Consider the following 20,365-nt stretch of genomic DNA (forward strand, 5'->3'; position numbering starts at 1 on the left):
TACAAAATGGAAACACAGCTTCTACATCCAGACCATTTGGTCATAATGTGTCACAGGTAGCACTTCATTATGATGAACGCAAATCATTACAGTGCTCCTGAAATCCCTATTTATGTCACCACTAGAGGCTTACTCCCCTTTTCTATTTCACGAACTAAAAGTCTGCCAAACCATCCCTCCAAGGCCCTGCAGCACGTAGAAGCTTGTTTTGCAGGCTTACATGCAGTCCATGTAGGAGGGGTGGGGAATGTTTATGGTACAAGCAAGTCCTTGTGTCATCCAGTGTGAGTAACTTTGGAAAGTGAATGCTGTAGCTAGGTCATGCTCCCTTGTCATCACGCCTCTTAAAAGTAATATTGCATGTTAAGACTATTGAGAAATAGTGAACTTTTATGTGCTGTCTCAAAGATCTAATTGACCTCAACATTTTTGATCACATAAGTAAACACTGCATGCGTAAGACAACATACAAAATGAGACTTTATCATGTTTTCTACCTGCTAGCTTCAAAATATAAAGGCAAAAATTAGTCTTCACATAAATTAAAGAAAGGCCAATACTATTCAGTTTAAAACTTACTATATGTCTCATTTGAAAGATTACTGTTTTTCTGTGAATTACAAAACAAAATACATCTTCTTCTAAAAGAATTATTGCTTGAAATAAAATATTTAATGCCAGAAATGGTGTTTAGTTTGATGTCCTTATGCAGAGAAGGCTGAATACAAATTACATAGTAAAAAGCCTAGAAACCTTATGGTACTGAGTCTAAAAGAATTTTTTAGAGAGGAATACCTTAATTTAAAAATTGCTCATTTCATGTAACTTGAAAATGACCATCATATGAAAACAAGCGGTGCATATTTACTTATTAAGGCTTCTGACAGTTGAATTTCGTAAAAACATGAAAATAAAATTCCTTTTTAAAAATGTAAATGAAGTCCAATGGTCAAATAATTCTATACAAAACAGAATAATCATGTAGAATATTCTTAATCCAGAGGACATGGGAAGCATGGAGGATACTAAGAATGTACAGTATTTGTAGGTGGGTGGACATTATGCATCTACTAATTCACACCTGTGATGTCTGCATTCACCTTTGGAGCAAAATCATTTAATCAAAAAGGATTTCAGCATCATGAAGCCATGACTTCAATTTGCAGAAATCTGTTTAAATGATGAAGTATTTGGGTCACTATCTTGTTTTATATCTGTGTATTTTATTGAGCTGAGTACAATCTCAATGCCAAACATATCCAAATTGTCTGCCTCCCTTCACTTTTCCTAAAAATGTTGATAGTCACAACAATGATGGTATTTATTAAAATACTTTACTAATGCTGGTAATTCAATATCTGGTTCCTCTGGTCTCCTGTAGGATGTGCAAGAGCCAATTTTGTGCTGTTACTCTGATTGCACTACTGAACTATTAGAAAGATGCTCTAAAAAAGCAGCCAGCACTCTCCATGTTATCCCATACTGTCCCATCAGCAATAAGGCAGAAATGTAGTAGCATCAAGAGAGGTAAGGTAAAAGGTAGCTTTTTACCAGGTGATACAGCTGGTAGTTGATTCAAACTTGTAGGAAGTAAATGATAGTTCCTGGGCAATTTATCAAAGTGCTTGAGCTGTCAGAACACCTGAGTGTTGAAATTTTAAATCACAAGTGATCATAGCTCCTTGGCACAGTCCTCAGGTTCCTCTTCATTTGGGCTGGAACACAATTTTGAGGAAAAAATTGTGGTCACACTTAAAGTCTCTGTACTTTGTTAAAGAAAGCAAAGTAACAGCTCCCAGTGCTTTGTGCTATGCATCGATAGTAAGAAAACCATCCCTCTGGTTATGTTTTAAAATTATTTTAGCTCAGTCTTGCACCTTTTTCAAGTAGGAGTTTTGTACCTTATTGGAGGAATGACTTTGACACATTGTAAGACTTTGGCAAACAAATCTCGGATATTGCTGCTTTCTTTTGGTAAAGTATCATTCTGTTTCATAAATCATATATAGACCATTATACTTGATGATAAACTGTTTCCAGGTTGATTTTTAAAAAATGAAATATACGTATTGGGTTACAGGCTTTTCTCAGTACCCCTTTCTTCTGTAGGCACTTCACCTCTTAATTTTAACAGATTTTACATTCCTGACAATAACTTTGCATGACAGTAAAATGTTATTTTGGATTTCAAAAAAAATCCCTAAAATACAATCACTTTTCCTAAAAGCCTTGAATTCTGAGGAATAGATTTAATTTTTGAAAACTAAAGAATCCCTTATCCTGTGTCTGCATATTGAGGATCAGTGCTATGAAACTCCTGTGCCAACTGTTTGTACTACAGAGCCCACAGCAGCATCTGTGGAGTCAGGGCACGAGCAGCCTCCTCTCCCTGCCTGCCAGCAAGCCTGGCCGTGCAGCTGTGCCCGCACAGAGGGATATTTGTGTGCTAAACCTAAACCTGATGTAGGACACATTCCCTGCCCTTCCAGGATCCCAGGAAGGCTTCTCAGGGCAGCCTACAGCCACTATAATATAATATACCCAGGATGTTTGGCAGAATCTCCCGGTTGTCCTTCAGTGCTTTCTTTTTTTTCACATTTGTTTGCCTGTGTAGAGCACAACATCAGAGCCCTTAAGACTTAGACATCTGAAAATGTTCTGATAGTCTATTTGGATTCTTTTCCAGAAACAGTTTATTTTTATGACTTCTCTTTAAACTAAATTATCAACACTGGTACTTGGTGAGATTTCCAATTTTCTGGATAAGGCAACTAAGGTGGAAAAGCCACACCATCTTGTATTCACTTCAGATTAAAAAAGAGAGAAAAATGAAAGCAAAATAATAGCTTTTCTCTCTCTCTGCTTCAACATCGATAGTGATTGAGGTGTCTTGTATCTCCCTGAGACCCCAGGCCTGTCTTCTGAGCTTCCTCCGTCTGCAGAGGTCACTCCCTTCAGACTGCAAGTGACCCAAGGAAAGCACTTGCTGAGAACTTCTGGTTCCAGAGCAGGGGGACAGGGTGGTATCATGGCCAGTCCTTGCATCAGACTGGCTGGGCAGGGTGAGCTGAGGGTAATGTTTTGCTCAGGTCCAGCTTAGTGTCATATTTCCCACAGTAGCCAGCAGCAGCTGGTAATTAGGGAAAGAATACAGAAGAGGTCAAGTATGAAAGAACATTTTGCTGATATTTCCTCTGAGCTTTAGGCAGTCTGTGGCACAGCGATTTCCAGAAAGCAGAGTTTGTATTTGCATTCTTTTGCTATTTGGGTCTTGATGGACTTTCTATGATTTTTTCTAATTACTTTCTGAACCATTCATAGTTTTGCCATACACAACATCCTGTGGTAATGAATTCTGTGATTCAGTTATGTTGTGCAACAAAATGTTCTCTTTTTAAAAAAATCTTCATAGTAATTTCATTAGGTGCCCCTGCTTCTCTTATCACGAGAAATGTGAATAGTTTTTCTCTGATCTATTTTCTGCTTAGCTACGTTCTATTATTTTCTCTGCTTTCCTAGAAAGAAGCAGCTTAACACCTTTGTTGCCTTCCTCAGTACAGTACAATCTATATTCATTTGAAGAATTTAATGAATAGTGTAACTATATTTTTTTCTAATAAGTCATTTATTTTTGCCTTTTTGATGTCTATTGGCTGACATTTTCATATATCTCTACTGGATAGCTCATGTAAAGCTGCTCATCACTGTATGTACAAACACAGTTATGCACTTAGAGGAAAACTTGTCTTTACTCTGCATTTATCAACAGTGAATTTTGCTTGCTGCTTTATGTTTTGTATTATGAAACAATTTTTTACGTTTTTCAGCAGATTTTACTTTTCCACATAATTTCATATCCTCAGCAAACTCCATCACCTTCTTATTCTCTACTTAGCCTAACAATGCAGTAAGTTCAAAAGCATGCATCTCTGTTGGGCTGCATTGACAATCCTCCTCCCTCTGTTGTGAAGTCTGGCCTCTTGCTTACTGTACATTATTAAACGTACATATTAAATGATGAGCCATCTCATCCTACAACAGCTTCATTTCCTTGCTGCAGGACTTTGTAAAAAGCTTCCTGAAAATATAAGTACACTGCTATCAACAGATTATTCTTATCCACATGATTATTGACTCCTATAGAAAAACTGTAGATTTGCCAACCAAGACTTAAAACATTTGTTGATTCTTTGCTGTTTTACTTACCCAGATGTCTTCTAACTTTATTATTACAATTTAATTTCTTCATGAAGTCTTGAGTAATACCAGAGGTCCTTTAATACCACAGAGTCCATTAAAGCCTTCTGTGCAAAAAAAAAAACCAAAAAAGCCCCAAAACAAAAGGAAAGTTACTGGGGATATATAATAAGTCTAAAATAGTAAAAGGTTATGGTGCTGGTTTTTTTCAGAATTGCTTTAGTGATCCCATACCCAAGGCAGGACTTCAACACCAGATTAGTAGGAACTTGCGAGGCAAGCTCCAATTCAAATAACTGAATTTTCCCTTTGTATTTAATACAAAAATAGATCAAGGCTAGACAACAGTTATTTATCCCTTCTCTTCTCACTGAGGTTTGCTGACCTTTCTAAGGTTCATGACTAAACTAATATGCTGTATGTATTTCCAACATAGCATAATTCATTAATATTAGTATCTATAGTTGGAAGAAATAAACTTTTGACTTCTGAAAAATACAACAGCCTGTTTCCTTGATAAAAAGCATGTCACTAGTGCTTCACTCTTAACCACTGTCAGTCAAATCACTTACAAATTCTGAGTCTTGATCCTAAAGCACTGGTGTAAAAAACCTTGACAGATAACCATTAATTACCTATGGAAAGAACTGTTCCTTTGGGATTTTGCAGACAATATATGTTCACAATATTTCATTCTCAGATGAAATACAAGGAAAACAGTGAGACATGCCTTTAGTAATTTTAAAGGAAGCCTACAGAAGATCCCACCTAAACAAAGAGAAGGAAATTAATAAGAGGCAAGTAGGATCTGTAAAGCTGTGTATGTGCATAGGTTCTCAATGGTGTGTACGGCCTTGCAGCTAAATGCAGCTGAACACGAGATTTCAAATCATTTCAGGGAAAATTGTGACTGTAATAAGACAGTAAAATGTGGGAGAGACGTAAGAGCTAAGATGAAAGCTTTGGGGAAAAAGCTGCTGTATAAAGGATAAAGTTTCTTAATTCAGAGATAATACAGTAATGGACAGCCTTCAAATGATTTAGCTAGCTAGAAGCAATGGATTTGATTTTTGAGGATAAATTGTAGTAATTATCCCCAAAAGAACAGAGTGAGTAACCATCCACAAGTTTTCTACGTGATATTATGGGAGCAAATGAATCAGGCATACACTTGTGATGTGGTGCCAGTGGGGGAGGGGAGAGACACCAGATGTTCCTTAAGAAGCAAGAGTTAACAAGAAAGAAAAAGCAGAACTTCCTCCTAGTAAGATCAACATATTTCTGGGTTTTCATTCAAAAGAAAATTTCAGGAATGTCCTGCACAGACTTAGGTGGCTCAGGAAAAGGTATGTACGAAAGGCTTTCATATACTTACTTTACTTAAGGGAAATGACCACGAAAAAAGAGGTAGCAAAGACTGGAACAGAATTCAGTCTTTTTTTAACTAATCTTTAATCCTAGAATGCCTAAGCAGGAGCAAGTAAAATAGAAAATCAGTAATTCTTATTAGAATAAAAAATTTGCAATCAAAAGGATCAGTTGTTGCCATTAGCCTTATTCTGGTTTATGATAAATTCTGATGTTATTTTGGACCCATTTCTCTAGTAAATATCACTGTACTTTAGATGGCATTTCTACATAGAACTGACATTATGTGTCTGCTCATCACTGTTCTTAAGCCTGTGTTTTCCAGATGTCTGAGAAGAATGATTTTGTTCTGGTGAATTGAAAAGATCCTGTATCTTAGATATCTTCAGGTCTAAAGGTTGCAATGGAAACACATAACCTATAACTAAAAGCCATAATGTTTTCTGAACTGGAAACCAATCTGGTGCCAACCAAATATAATGGGAGTATGTGACAAGCAATTGACTATTTCTTCAAAGAGACAGAACCTGTTCATTATATCACTTATATCACTTTTAAGACATTATTAAAAATTAATAATGATATTAAAATATATATTTCTATGAAGATTATTAATGTTATAACCCCCAAAATGGACTGTAGATTTCTAAAGTATGTGGCTTTTCCTGTAAACCTGAGGAATACAGCTGGTCATGAGGTGGAGAGATATTGATCACAAAGCATTTTTCATGTTAATGCTCTGAATCAATGCTTTTGTTTGAAACCTGAGTTGTGTTATGATTGCTTAGTCTTCAGAAATGGTAGAGAACCAGACTGAACTTTACCAACTGTATCCTACCAGAGGGACATTCTATTTATTTTGAACCAGAATTGGAATCTGGATCTGTTGTTTCTGAGCAAGTATGAGCAACTTCCTTACAGGAATACAGTACATTAACAACTTGATAAGCATTTAGGGAGTGTTAAGGAAAAAATAGTTACAGTTATACTGCAAAAAGGGGGAAAAAAGGATTAAGTCAATAATGTTTGCTTAAGATTCAAATATCTGATGAATAATCAATTTTCTGAGCACCTTTCATAAGCAATTATTTATCATTTGCATAATTTATGCTTCTGTGGAGGTTGATATTAGCTAGTAAATACTATGGAATCATCAATTGTACTGTCACTGTTTTCCACGTTCAGTTGCAAAACACATGGTGAAAGAAAAAAAATGTCTGAGTCGATGACACAAAAGGAGATGTGTCTGCTGAAAACTGACTCTGTTCAGCAAGGTCCATAACTAGTGAACATCCTTAAACTGCATGGATGTCTCTATGAACATGCATTCATACCCCCTGGAGTCCAAACTCAATTTCATACAACTCCCTGAAAGAATAGAATGTTCTGTTTATAATAAGCCACTATTGACCAGATAAATATGAACTGAAGACCTGGAAGTCATTTCATTATTATTTGACAAGGTATTCTATATAAAGAGCTGTGTAATTACAGCTGAGAGTAAAGTTCTGCCATAAACATGGAAAAGTCCCCATTTGACATGCATGTGTTCTCAAGGCCATATTTGAAAATTTCCATGTTGTTATCACTGATACACTGACCAATGTTGACATGCTGTTGTAGAATGGATCATTTCAACATCCAAACATAAGTATACTTTGAGAAAATAAGAAAAATACATATTTAGCCTTAGAATATCCATTTTTGTAATAGTCCAGAGAGAATATCCAAACCAAGGTGAGAAGAGAGAGATCTAGAGTGGTTTTTACTCATAAATTTTCTGTCCTTAGGGATCGGTGTCTTGCCAGCAATTCTCTACCATTTGTTACAGTGCGGATACTGTAACATGCATATCAAACAAGGAGGCCTGTGGAAAGAAATATATATGGACCAATTCTTGATAGCTGTTTCAGAGATGTTTATTTCTCCAGCCGCATGGCCGGGGCTCTGCCGAGGAGCTGCTCAATCCCGGGACCCGAGGGTCCTTCCCCACACAGGGGAACACAAAACAACCAATGTGGAACGAGGCTGAGCAGGGGCAGGGAAACCCCGTGTCTGTGCCCTCAGGGCCCCTCTGCCAGGGCTCCATGGCAGGGGAGGGACCCCAACACTGATTTTTTCACTGTTTTATGAAAAAGAAGAGCATAAATACAAGTTGGATGGTGACTATGATTTTATAGTTTTGCAGAGAAGATGGGTAACTGCAGGCAAGAAAGCTTGTTATTTGCCTGAATCTCTGAAAATTCAGACCATATGCAACTGAAATTGGGTACTTCCAAAGGTGTCGAAAAATTGTGGCATGTTTTTGAAATCTGATAAAATTATTTTGCAAGATGAAGTTAAGTGGAGTAAAATACCCTCAATTCATACTCACTTCTACTGGGTTTCATATGCTTAATATGCATTCCTGTAACTATGCTATGTATGCCCGTATAAAACACTTGTGAATCAATTAACGTTTTTCATATATGTGTTACAGTAATGTCCTAGATTTGATTGTACATCTTATTTGCATGGTGTTTCTATCTTTACTATCTAAATTTAAATTATTGCATGAAGATTTTTGAAATCTGGCTAGAAAAGCAAAAATTGCTTTGTCCTCAAAGGTGAAATGGACTTGTTGGGCTGTCCTAATTATAAATAGTCTCACTTGGATTAGACTAGATACCAAACAAACAAAACCATAATATTTATGTATTCAACTTCTTGGTAAGAAGACAAAATCACACAGTGAATGCTATAGTACTTAGCTATTATGAAATTAAACTTAACAAGCAGTGCATCTTTTGATACTAAAATATATCGTAGGGGTAAGCTGAGGTGGCCAAGGTCCAAATGTTCTCCTCAGCCTGGAGAAACCTCATATCTGGGTGTGGTGCCTTTATTTTATACAGCTCCTTAAGATATTAAAGATTTATTGAGCCAGATTTTAAATAGTAACACAGTAGGAGTTTGATATAGTTTTCTGCTGAGAAAACAACTCTCCTAAAAGAGATGCTGTTATGGCTTCCTGTCTTTTTCAGTGTTATATCAAGAGTAATTGCATACAAATATAACCTATACTTGAAGTGTCCCAGTCCAGAATCAAGGACTGCCAAATTCCCTTGTTGCCCATTTTTATTCTGTCTCGTCCCTTCAGTGTGACATTTTCTGCTGAACAGTGAACAGCATCAGTGGTCAAGGTAGAGACTGGGCCCCATGTCATTTCAATCTTACAGGGAGCTGGTTAGTAGAATCAGAATTATATCCCTACCTGCTGAAGTCTGAAATTCCAGGTTTGCCATTTCTGAAACTAGTATGCAGATGGGACTTTCTTTCTTGTTGAGTGTCTAATCTGAAGAGGATGTGGTACTGTGAAACCTTATGAACAGCCACACCTAACCCACAGTTCTCTGTGAAGAACCTGCTTTAAACACACCCATTTACTTAGTGTCATCTACTGGTTATCTCTTTTCAACTTCTCCCGAATTTATACTGACAATGAATTTCCCTTTGGAGTAATTTGAAACTTCTTAATCACAGAAACAGAACTGTGCAAATGTTTTTTGCTTCTAGAACTGTGTTCGTCCATACTTCATCATTCAAATTAGTTTGTTCCTAGGGAAATAGGCCTGAGAATGTGGGAGTTCTGCATGCCTGAGTTCTGGTCCCTCCTTCAGGGACTGTACATGCATTCTGCATTCTGTTTAATTTTTACTGAAACAGCATTGGAAACAGACTGCAGTATGTTTTTCTGTGTCTTAAGAGTTTACCTTTTTTTCACAAGGGAAAAAAAACCCCAAATGATTCCTGAACTATTTTACATTACTAAAAACTAAAACATTATTTTACATTACTAAAAACAGGTTTCATTAAAAATTAAGAAAGACGTTAGGCTTTTAAGATGTTCTAATTCAAATTCATGTGTTTGCCAATTATGGGTTTTGCAACCACATAAATGGTACTGTCTTGACCAGAGGTGGTAGTTCAGAATACTTAACAAAAGCATGCAGCATCCTCATAACATTACATGACAATCAGTGCTTCCAGAATGACTAAGGAAGCTTAAATGGGGCATTTGGTTCAAGCTGCCAGAATTACATACTTGCCTAGAGGTTGTTTATATACAAATGAACGCTGAGTAATTGCCAAATGACTGACAACAAGACAGTCACCTCGGAAAGCATGTACAAACTTCTTTTCTCACAAAATAGAATAAGGGGTTTGTGTCAGTGCCTGGTGCACTTGTGCCTGCAGCTTGGTAGCACTACAAATTTGGCAAGATGTATTGCTAGAGGCCCATATCCTGTACACCAGGCACATGAACTGGCCCAGCCCTAAGAAAGTTGCACAGCATCTGCTGGCATTTTGCTGGATTAGTTGCTACAATTTGCACTTATTTTCACAAGCAACAAATCTGTCTAAAGTGATACCACTACCACTTGCTATGTTTTTAGCTTTTTTTTGTCATTTGAAATACTTTTATATGTATGTTCAGTTCTCGATAATATTCTCTCCTCATTGTGTTCTTTTCTATTTGACTAAAATGGATCCCTGCTCTCTTTCCTCTACCCCATCAGTTCTTTTAGTGTGCAGCTCAATCAGCTCTACCTGCTCCCTCTGGTTTAGGACTTTGAGATCTAGCAACAAGACCAGGTTGTGCAATAGATTAACATAATCTAGGACTTGGAGATCTAGCAACAAGACCAGGTTGTGCAATAGATTAGCATAATGTGTTATTAAATATTACATCATAAATGGAGAAATATTCTGGCAGACATTTTTGTAGCTACCGAACGTGGGTTTGTGTATAATACCAATATGAAGGCATCTCTATTTGTGCCACAGTTTGACTTCTCATTTTGAGCTAATGTACAGTGGCACAGAAGACACAGAGGCTGGCATGAATCTTCCTCTCTCTCTCCCTCCCTCTTTCTACTCTCCCAGCCACTTCTACTCTTCTGTTGCTTTGCAGCTTGTGCTTCTACAGGCATTTACACACAACCAGATCTGGAGATCTAACTGCGGATAATTATAACCTCAAAATAAAATAATAACAAATTAACAAAAAAGCTCAGTTTTTACTAAACTAAAAGGTACTTTTAAATGGATCAGCTTTACAACCCAGTTCATTCACCTGCCAAATGAATCCTTGTGCTTACATTCTTAGCATGGGAACAGAAACAAGCAATTAAGAGCAGGTAGGACCAGTTCCTTTTTTTCGAGGGACAGTTTTAAGTGGCTGAGTTACAGAGATACTCTTCTGCACTGATACCACAGGCCAGGAGATAAACCCGGAAGAGATCCTTGTTGCACATTCAGAGATCAAACACAGATTTATTAGTCCTCCTTAGCAAAATCCTGGTTGTTTCTAGGCATTTTGAGGACAGAAAAGTAGAATGATCTGTAAAGGTGTTCAAGATCAATATAAGTGTAAAAAATTATAAATATTGTAGAACCCATTTATATTTGGTTTAGCTTTACAGCAAAAGGGACACACATTGCTTATGTATGTAGTGTTCATGTTGCTCCTACCAATTAAAAAGTTGAGGAATGCTGCAAAGCTTTTCAGATGGAAATACAGGCTATAATCTTAAGTACCAGCACATTAGATTTTTAAAGTGACACAGGATTAAGTGGTCAGTTTTCAGAGCAGAGATCTTTGTCAAAAATCTTGCTACCACAGGTGTGGTGCAACTAATGCACAACCAAGTTGAAACAGCATCTTAAAGTACACAAGAGTATTACTGGATGTTTGTGTTGATGATGCCTACTGAAGTATCATAGAATGGTTTGGATAGGAAGGGTCCTTAAAGACCATCTAATTCCAGCCCCCTGTCCTGGGCAGAGACACCTTCCACTATACCAGGTTGCTCAAAGCTCTGTCCACCCTGGCATGGAACAATTCCAGGGATGGGGCATCTACAACTTCTCTGGGCAACCTGTTTCAGTGCCTCACCACTCACAGTAAAGAATTTCTTCCTAATATCTAAACCTGACCTCTTTCAATTTAAGGCCATCACCCCTTGTGAAAATTCCTTCTCCGACACTCTTGTAGGTCCCCTGTAGGTAGTGGAAGGTGCTTTAAGGTCTTCTGGAGCCTTCTCTTCTCCAGACTGCACCCCAACCCTCTCAGTCTGTCTTTATAGGAGAGGTGCTTCAGCCCTTAGATCATCTTTGTGGCCCTCCAATGGACTGGTTCAAACAGGTCTCCATCCTTGTGTCAGGGGCTCCAGAGCTGAATGCAGTGCTCCAGGTGGTGTCTCCAGGTGGGAGAGCAGAGTAGAAGGCGAGAATCCCCTCCCTCGACCAGCTGGCCACACTTCTCTTGATGTAGCCCAGGATAAAGTTGGCTTTCTGGGCTGCAAGGGCACATTAAAGCTCATGCTGAGCTTCTCATCAACGAACTATCCCCCAAGTCCTTCTCACCAGTGCTCTTCCCTGCTCAGCCTGTTTTTGTGCTTGGGATTACCCTGACCTCATAACTGCCCTGTTGCACTTCATGAGGTTTGCATGGACCCACTTCTCAAGGTCCTAATGCAGCTGGTGTGGGGTCAGTATCTCTGACCGAGGAAGCTGTGACTGGTCTGGAGAGATCGTCCCGAGAGAGATCGTCTTCCCGGGGCCCGGTGTCTTCCCTCAGCTGCTGGCTGGAGGGCCCGTGCAGAGGCTGTCAGCTCTTTAGTGATTGTCAGCTCGTGATTTCAGCTCAGCTCTGCAGGGCAGCCTCCAGGCCAGACCAGGGAGAGAGAGACGAGAGGCTCGTGTAGCTGTTCCGCACAAGGTAGCTTTATTAGTCGGGGAAGGGGAGGCCAGGGACACACATCTCTCTGCCCTCGTAGGGGCAGGGGGCTGGCTTTATAGGGATACAGGGGGTGGGTGTCAGAGGGTAAGGGCCAATGGGCTACAAAGGATCTGCATAGGGTCTCCCAGAGGATTCGGGGTTTGTCTTCTTCTCCCCGTAACTGCAAAGTAGCTGCCTTTCCAGGGGAGTTCTGCTGGGAGGTTAAGCACTCTCCTTATCTCAGCAGATGTCCCTCCAGGGCGGGGGCTGGGCATACCGTACAAGGTCCCTCTGGATGGGAAATACTATAGCTCTGACCATATTCTTTACAATGTAATAACAGTTTAATATTAATTATTGTATTACAGCAATGCCTTGAAATTTTATCAGCAGTTTATGAGTGTCATGCATCTTAACAAGTACTATTACTTTTCTGAGCACGATACCTAAATCTTGATTTAATAGTTAAAACAGTTTAACTGAAGAATTTGTTCTTGCTAAGTAAAAACATTGCTAAATGGATGCTTTTGAGGATAGACAATGATTTTCAATACTATAGAAAAACACATTGCAGTAAGAAGTAGTCTTTTTATAGTTCAGTTAGACTATTTGTGAGGAAAGCTGATGGAAGCAACTAAAATAAATTCATGGTATCAAACATTTACCTTGAATACTTCACCAAAATGCTTTCTGAATCTGTAGCCTCTATTACTGCAATATAATGAAAAAACACTGCCTTAAGTTGTGCCAAGGGAAGTTTAGATTGGATGTTAGGAAAAATTCCTTCACCAAAAGGGTTGTCAAGCCCATGCTGCCCATGGAAGTGGTAGAGTTACCACTGGAGGCCGTGGCACTTAGGGACATGGTTTAGTGGTGGACTTGGCAGTGCTGGGTTAACAGTTGGACTTGATGATCTAAAAGGTGTTTTCTAACCTACAAAATTTTATGATTCTATAAATATGAATCTGAAAGACAAAAAAAAAAAAGACAGGACTATTTCAAACCACAGAAGAAATACATGCAATGAATACAATAGCAGAGGTGTGTATGTGGCTGGAATACTGGTGGGCAACTAATCTTGAAGTGTAAAATGTGCCGATCACCACATTTGTAAACACATTTCTCATGCAAAGATGTTATAGATTTTGTCTAAAATAGAATCAACAGGGCAAAAGACCAATCATAACTTTTTCATGTCAGAAACACTGTCATAAAATGAAAACTAATTATACTGCTCAGGGCAAGACAGATCTAGTTGGCAGAACAGTTTATATTCTAAACATCTAGTGGTACTTAGACCATGCAGTGACTACAGTTGCAGATTTATTCACTAGAATTGGAACAGACAGGTTACACATCCATTCTTCCTGGCAGATCTTGGAGGAAGGGAGGGGGAGCTAATTCTGTTAAAATTTTCTTGTTGTCTTTCAGTGAAAAAGTTTTGTTTGAAAAACGTCTTGAACATCATTATCTCCTGAGCAAGAACTGATTTGAGTAGTAGAAAGGTTGATTTGAGTGTACTGTTTAAATCAAGTAACCCTCAGAAATCAGCACTCCAAAATGCTGACGTTAAACTCTGATTTAATTGAACAGCTGCTACAAGTGAATAGGAGTTGAAATAGCTCAGCACTTTGTTCGACTGTTCTGCATGTACACAATAGATTTGGCTCAACAAGAGCATTTTTTATTAAACAATGCCTTCATTTGCAGCTAGATGCAGCATATAATTGTATCTTACATTAGAATATAAGCACATTAGCTTACAGTTCTGTGTTCTCAAGGTCTATGGCACAGGTATAAATATGGCTGTTCTTTCAGCTTCAATACGTGCAGAATACATCATAAGTCAGAGCTTAATAATGAGATTCAATGCCGTAGGTATTTCTTTTTCTGTGAAACTGTTGGATCATGTTTTAATTGGTTTTATTTTTTCAAAATTTAAAAAGTTCAAAGAATTATGGGGATAAAGAATGCAAAGGTACAAATGAACACCACAAATCAAATGTCTTTTTCAAAAAGAAAGAAAAAGTGCAAACCTAGTAAGTTTTGCTGGAAGCCTAAAGTGATCTAGTCGGTTCAAAGGTTGAGTTGGGTATCAACGTTGGCAAACACTCAAAGGAGGGCACCGGGACATGGCTGGCTGGCACAAGCCAAGGACGATGCCGTCCCATGGCAGAGACACTGAGAGAGAAAGGGGTCAAAAACAGAGCAGCAAAACCACACAGTGTCGCGGCTGGTCCTGTTTTGCACTTACAGTGGAAAAACACATCCTCTGTGTTTTTCCACTGCGAGAGGATTTAAATATCCACGACTGCGAGAGGATTTAAAAGAAGAAGAAACAATTTAATTTTCTGTGAGATGATTAAAAGCAAGAGATTGCCTTGATTTTCATGCTTGGGAACGCTGAGACAGGAAAGCTGAAAGTTCATAGAAAGCGCTGCAGCACATGGTTGTAAAACAACGAGCTTCCACGAACCAGAACCAACTCCCCGAACTCTGGGTGAATCCATGAAGACGTAGAGGTGGCCGTGAGCCTGCCCGAGGCCAGAAGGAAGCGGCATCCCGGTGACAGAGGCGCTCGGCAGCCGCCAGCTGCTCCCGCCCGGCCCCGGCCCCTCCCGCGGCGGCGGCGCGGCCCCTTTAAAAGGGGGCGGGGCCGCCCCAAAGTTTGCCCAAGTTGCGGCGCGGGCCGGTGGCGCGCGGGTCGCGGCCCGGCCATGGCGCCCCCCGGCCGGTAGCGCCGCCATGGACTCGCTGACCGCCCTCACCGGCAAGGGCGGCCGCCTGCTCCGCGGCACCGCCAGCCGCCTCTGGGGCGCCGTGCCCGGCGGCCTCCGCTATGGCCGCTGCCAGGACGGCCGGAGCCGCGGGGAGCCGGGCCCCGCCAAGCCGACGGCAGGTACGCTGGGGAAGGGGCTGAGGCGGGGGGGTAGCCGGGGTGTAACGGCGGGCAGCGGGCGGCCTGAGCCTCCCCGGGCAGCGGGCTCGGTTCCTCGCCCCTTCCGAGCCTTCCTGGAGTGCGAGAGCGAGCGGGAGCAGCAGGGGGAGAGGGTCCCTTCCCATCCGGGAGCGGCCCCGCCGTGCCCCGGGCTCGCAGCCGAGCCGGTCAGGGAGACCGTCAGCGGCTGGTGCCCCGCTCCCGGGGCGGCTCTGAGCGGCGGCCGGGGGAGGGCGAGAAGGGGGCGCAGGGCGGGCGGGGTAGGGCCCGCACGTGGGCCGGGCGCTGCCGGGGCTGGGTCTAACAGCAGCAGGCTGACTGAACGTCTTCCTGATTTCCGCGACACAACTCCTGCTCTTACTTTCACTAACCTCTCTCTCCTGGTATTTTCGCAGACCAGGGTGGAGGAAAGCATCCGGAGCACAAGCTCCTCGGTTTGAGATGTCCTTTATGTACGAGGTTGTTTCTGGCTCTCAGGTGCTCCCGAGGATCAGGCAGCGTCACTGGGAAGTAGGCTCGGTGATGCTAAGGGCAGAAGTAGTACCTCTGCCACTCAGTGGCCAAACAGGTCAGTCAGGAGACAGCCGGTGACTCCTTGTCCTGTGCCTGGGAGTAAGAGGGCTGCTGTTGTTACCCCTTTTTTTGATAATGTTGTTGGGCTGTAGGTATAAGTACTGTAAGTTACTCATCTGATGTGAGCACTTATATTGGCAAGAAATACCGTGAAAACTGGAGGGGTGGTCGGTGAATGCACGCACACTTCTTTATGCAGAAGAGGAGCATGCAGTGAGAACTCTAAAGTGGTAATGCTATTGACTAGGAATTAAAATCAAGTCATGACGTATCTAGTAAGAGTAGCATGATCTAATGATTGCGTGGAAAGAAAAAGACATAGGAAATTAAGTTTGTGAAAGTGCTTTGTAATAAATAAAAAGCAGTATACAATGAATAGTAAATGTTTTCTTTTTTTCCCGTTTTGAGAAACTTTGTGTGAAGTGGATAAATGAATGTTTGTTATAGCTTCTAGGTGAAGTTGAACTCAGGTCTCTACTGAAATGTAATATTAAATTGCATTAAGTTTCTTTGTTAGTGTACATTATTTTGAAAGAGTAAAATAGTTTTTTATCATGAAGAGAAACTAGGTCTGGTACTCAGTGTAGTAGGCAAGGTAATAGGAATGCCCATGCAGCCAGTCAGGTGTAAATAGTGTTTCCTTGTGTGCATTGGATCACTTCTTGCTCAGAAAGGATAATTGGTAACTGGCTATATTTACAGTGCCACTCTTTATTTATTTCATGTCCCTCCCCCCAACATACACAGGCAGAGACAGTAACTTGTTTTTCAGCAGTGAAATGAAGTACCTTGAACAAGGCCTCTGCAAACAGTTAAAGACTTTTTGACAAAGATTACTTACACTCTTTTGCGGAACCAAAATGGAAGTAAAATGCTTTAGCATTTTCTGGTCATTTAATTACTTACAAGGCCTTGTGTTCAGCTGTTAGTATAAAGCATCTCCTGTGATCCATGGGATTTCTTGGAGGGAAAAGCTCTGTTTTTCCCCCTCTTCTTCTGGGAGAAAGGATTAACTTAGACTGCACTGTAATGTTCTGGGGTTTTTTTTCCCTCTAGCTTTGAGCAGAAAATGTATTTTCTCAGATGCCTTCATAATGTAATGCATAATATTTGTGTTAATGACAAGTTCTAGAATGCAGGGTGAGTTTCTGTATATATGGACTTTAATGTGCTTTTTTCACTAACCTAGGAAAAACATACTGTGCAAGACAAGTAGACCTCAGCCCTGCCATGCTGCCTTCCCCTTCACAGGGTTTCTGTCAGTTATGGGCAGAAACAAATTCTTGTGACTGTAGAATTCTTCTGGCAAGCATTTTGCTGGCTTTCACAAACCACCTGTGACTTGGTAATGGGTGCTGTGGAAGCTGTAACAGTGATTGCAGTGCTTCATTTGAAATCAAACCTCTGTTTTAATTAGAGATGGGTCCCCTGGCATTAGCTTAAGACTTAGTGGCAGATTCTTAATACTCCAAATGTTTACTCTGTGCAGTGTTCTGGATCCAGGCCTACCTATTACTCTGTTTTTCTTCCCCACTTAGGGGTTTCAGTGGGGTTTTTTTGGGGTTGTTTTTGTGTGTGTGTGTGGTTCAGCTGTGACTGTGCATTCCTTGTTAGGAGAACAGTTCATCATAAATTCCTTAAAACCATGTTTCCACTTTTCTGAAACAAAAAAAACCCCAACCTTTTTTTCACTTCTACAATGAAGTATCTCAGTTTAATTCATGTAATATTAGTAGTTTTACCTTTACTGTTTCCATGCTTGTCTTTTTGAACAGTTGAACAGCTTTTCTTATCAGGTTTCCAAGCTCAGGGAGGTAAGTGTGTTCAAAGGCTGTGCTTTAAATCACTTCTTCGGATACATACAGAACAGTTTATAGTGTTTCTTAGTAGGGAGAGAGGGTGCACTGGGAGACTGAGTAGTGCCACAGGAGTCTGTAAACCTGTTTATCCGGTTTACACTGTTTGTGTCAGCAGCCTAGTTAGTCAGTGAAAAAACTTTTATAAAGATTTTTTTTTTAGTGATTGTGTTGGAGGATAAAAATGCAAAGATAATCAGTAATTCAATAGTAAAGGCACTCTCAATGTCAGTGTAAACTTATTTTTTTTTTAAAAAGGCTTGTAAGCTATGAAATATAACTTCTAAATATAGTCTAATGATAATTTGTAGGAAGAGCTAATATGTATGTATTCAAGCCTGGATTTACCTAGAAACTTTAGCTAGAACAGAATGTAGTTTTCTTGGTTATTGTAATGTACTGTAGGTGTTAGTGTGCTGAAGTTGTATGTGTTTTATTTGTTTTAAGATGCAACTCAAGGCTTTAGGGAATGTGTGATTAAGAATTATCTTTACTGCAGAATTAACCTGAACATTCAGTTGAATTTGAGTCTCATCTATACAGACCTCTTACTTAAAAGATGCCAGCAGCACATCCCATAGTTCACTCTGGTATGTGGTTTGTCTGCTGTGTGAGGAGAGTGACCAGCAGTGAGGTTTTGCTTCTTTTTTGTGACACTGCTGAGGCTACACATCGAATGTCTCTTTGGTTTGTGTACCACTGTTAAAGAGAGCTGCTGAGGAGCTATAGAGGGTCCAGCCAGTATATTTAGGGGCACAGGGCACATGACCTCTGAGTAGGGTTTGAGGGAGCTGAGCCTTAGTTATGCAAAGGGAGACCAAGGCAACTTAGAGGCAATCTGATTATGGCCTACACATACCTAAAGGGACACACTCTTCTCAGTGGTAAGAGATCAAGGAGGAGCAGGAGCCATGAGTTTTAGCTTAGGAGGTTCAAACTGGACAGTAGAAAAAACCTCACACAGAGTGTTCCATCAGGACTGCTTTAAGCTGACCTGATTTGATGTTGACAGTAATTCTACTTCAGACTGGAGGCTGGAGTAAATGCATTCAAGAGGCTTCTCTTCTAGATAACACTTTGATTCTGTGAGGATATACTTTCATACCTGGAGTCTTGTGCTTCTTGCCTCCTAGACATGTTCACCTCACTTCTCTCTGTGGTCACTTAATTGAGGGAGAAGATAAACTGCACAGGTAGTGCTGACATCCTGCAGTGTGTGTCTCATTAACTACAGAAGTTAAATAAAAACCAGTGATTCCGAGACTTCTCTCAACCGGTCTGTCAGGGAAGTTTTTCTAGCTGCCTTGTATTGAAACTGTTGTTGTTGTTGTTTTTCTCCCTCAGGTTCAACTTGTTGTTCAGTTCTGAACCATGTGGTCTGTGGGCTTATTTGCATTTCTTTCATACCAGCTTTGGAGTCTTGATTGGTAAGGTTACCATATACAGTATATCCAGTGAGCTGTGTGGCTTGTCAGTCCTCTGTATTGTGGTCAAGGTAGCAGCAGTGCATTAGAAAGATAAATGTGCAGTGCCAAGTTATAATACATTTTTCAAGTCCTGCTGTAAAAATTAATATCTTCCTTTTTAAAAATTTGTCTGAGAATAAGGCAGGTTATTTTCGCCTTTCATCTTTATTCAGTACCTCATTTTTAAGAAATTAACAGGTATATGATAAAGTAGGAAAGAGGATTCAAACTGGGGAGATGCAGTTCTGTGAGTTTTCTTGTACACACTGTTCCGGATGAAGCACATATGAAATGTACCAGCACCCTTTACAAAGACGCTAATGCTTCGCTATCATGTCTGAAAATAATTCAGTTGGTACAGGCATAAGAAGCAAATGTGATCTTGGAATGTATCAGGCTGGTGACTCAGTCATCTTGTGATATGTTAATGTATGCACAAGTTCTTCTTGAGACTTCTGCGCTACTAGTATACAGGATTTCTTGAGTATTCTCTCGGTGCATCTGATGTTAAATGATCTTTTACTTCAGGTTCTGCTTTGTACTATTACATCTTTCCCTGCACTTTTTTCTCCAGGCTCTGGGGCTGCAGAATTCATTGTATGTCCTTTTACCCAGCCTTTGCTCTTGATTGTCCTTTTGAGTGTGTCTGCTGATGTGCAGTTAAACTGTGTTAAAAACTACTCCGTTGAGATCTCATTAATATACCCCTCTGTTCTCCTGATTTCTATTTCTCTCTCCTCTTTACTGAATTTTTTACATATTTCACAATTCTTAAACCAGTTTTTACTGTTCATCAGGATTCTGATATATCAGATGTATAACTGAAGTTTAGTTTATAAGCTAATCTAGCAGATGACTGAAACATCTTTTTCTGGTATTCTGGTGTCCTTTGACTGTATTGCATTTTTGTTTTAATGTGTCACATTGATTGTGTTTTTATCTTAATTTTTCTGGTTAATTTCCATTTCTAACATTCAAAGAGTTTAGAAGGTGATATTTTATTGAGAACTTCATACTCATGGCAGCATTTCAGGTCACTACATGTATGAATAATAATTTACTGTTCATCAGTAAGCAACACACCTTGTGTTATATGTATAAATCTCCCTCTGGCTTGGTTTGGTGGTGGCCTTAGGTATCTGTATTGCTTGCCAGAAAAATGTGGAAGGAATTACAGTTAACACAAATGGCAAGATTGTTTAGC

General features: G+C 40.1%; 1 protein-coding gene across 5 annotated transcripts in view; it reads left to right on the top strand.

The window, feature by feature from the left end:
- Positions 1–20,365, top strand: part of OXR1 (oxidation resistance 1) — a 275,058-nt gene that overhangs the window by 181,168 nt on the left and 73,525 nt on the right. For 2 of the 5 annotated variants that reach the window (XM_082291246.1, XM_082291247.1), the window contains exon 1: positions 15,010–15,227. The exons of the other annotated variants lie outside the window; for them this stretch is intronic. In XM_082291246.1, coding sequence (XP_082147372.1) covers positions 15,074–15,227 — 154 coding nt within the window. In that variant the 5' untranslated portion in view covers positions 15,010–15,073. Of the gene's footprint in view, positions 1–15,009; positions 15,228–20,365 lie in introns of those variants that run through there. 5 annotated transcript variants of the gene reach the window in all.

This window comes from Coloeus monedula (genome assembly GCF_965178545.1).
Source record: "Coloeus monedula genome assembly, chromosome: 1".
NCBI lineage: Eukaryota > Metazoa > Chordata > Aves > Passeriformes > Corvidae > Coloeus > Coloeus monedula.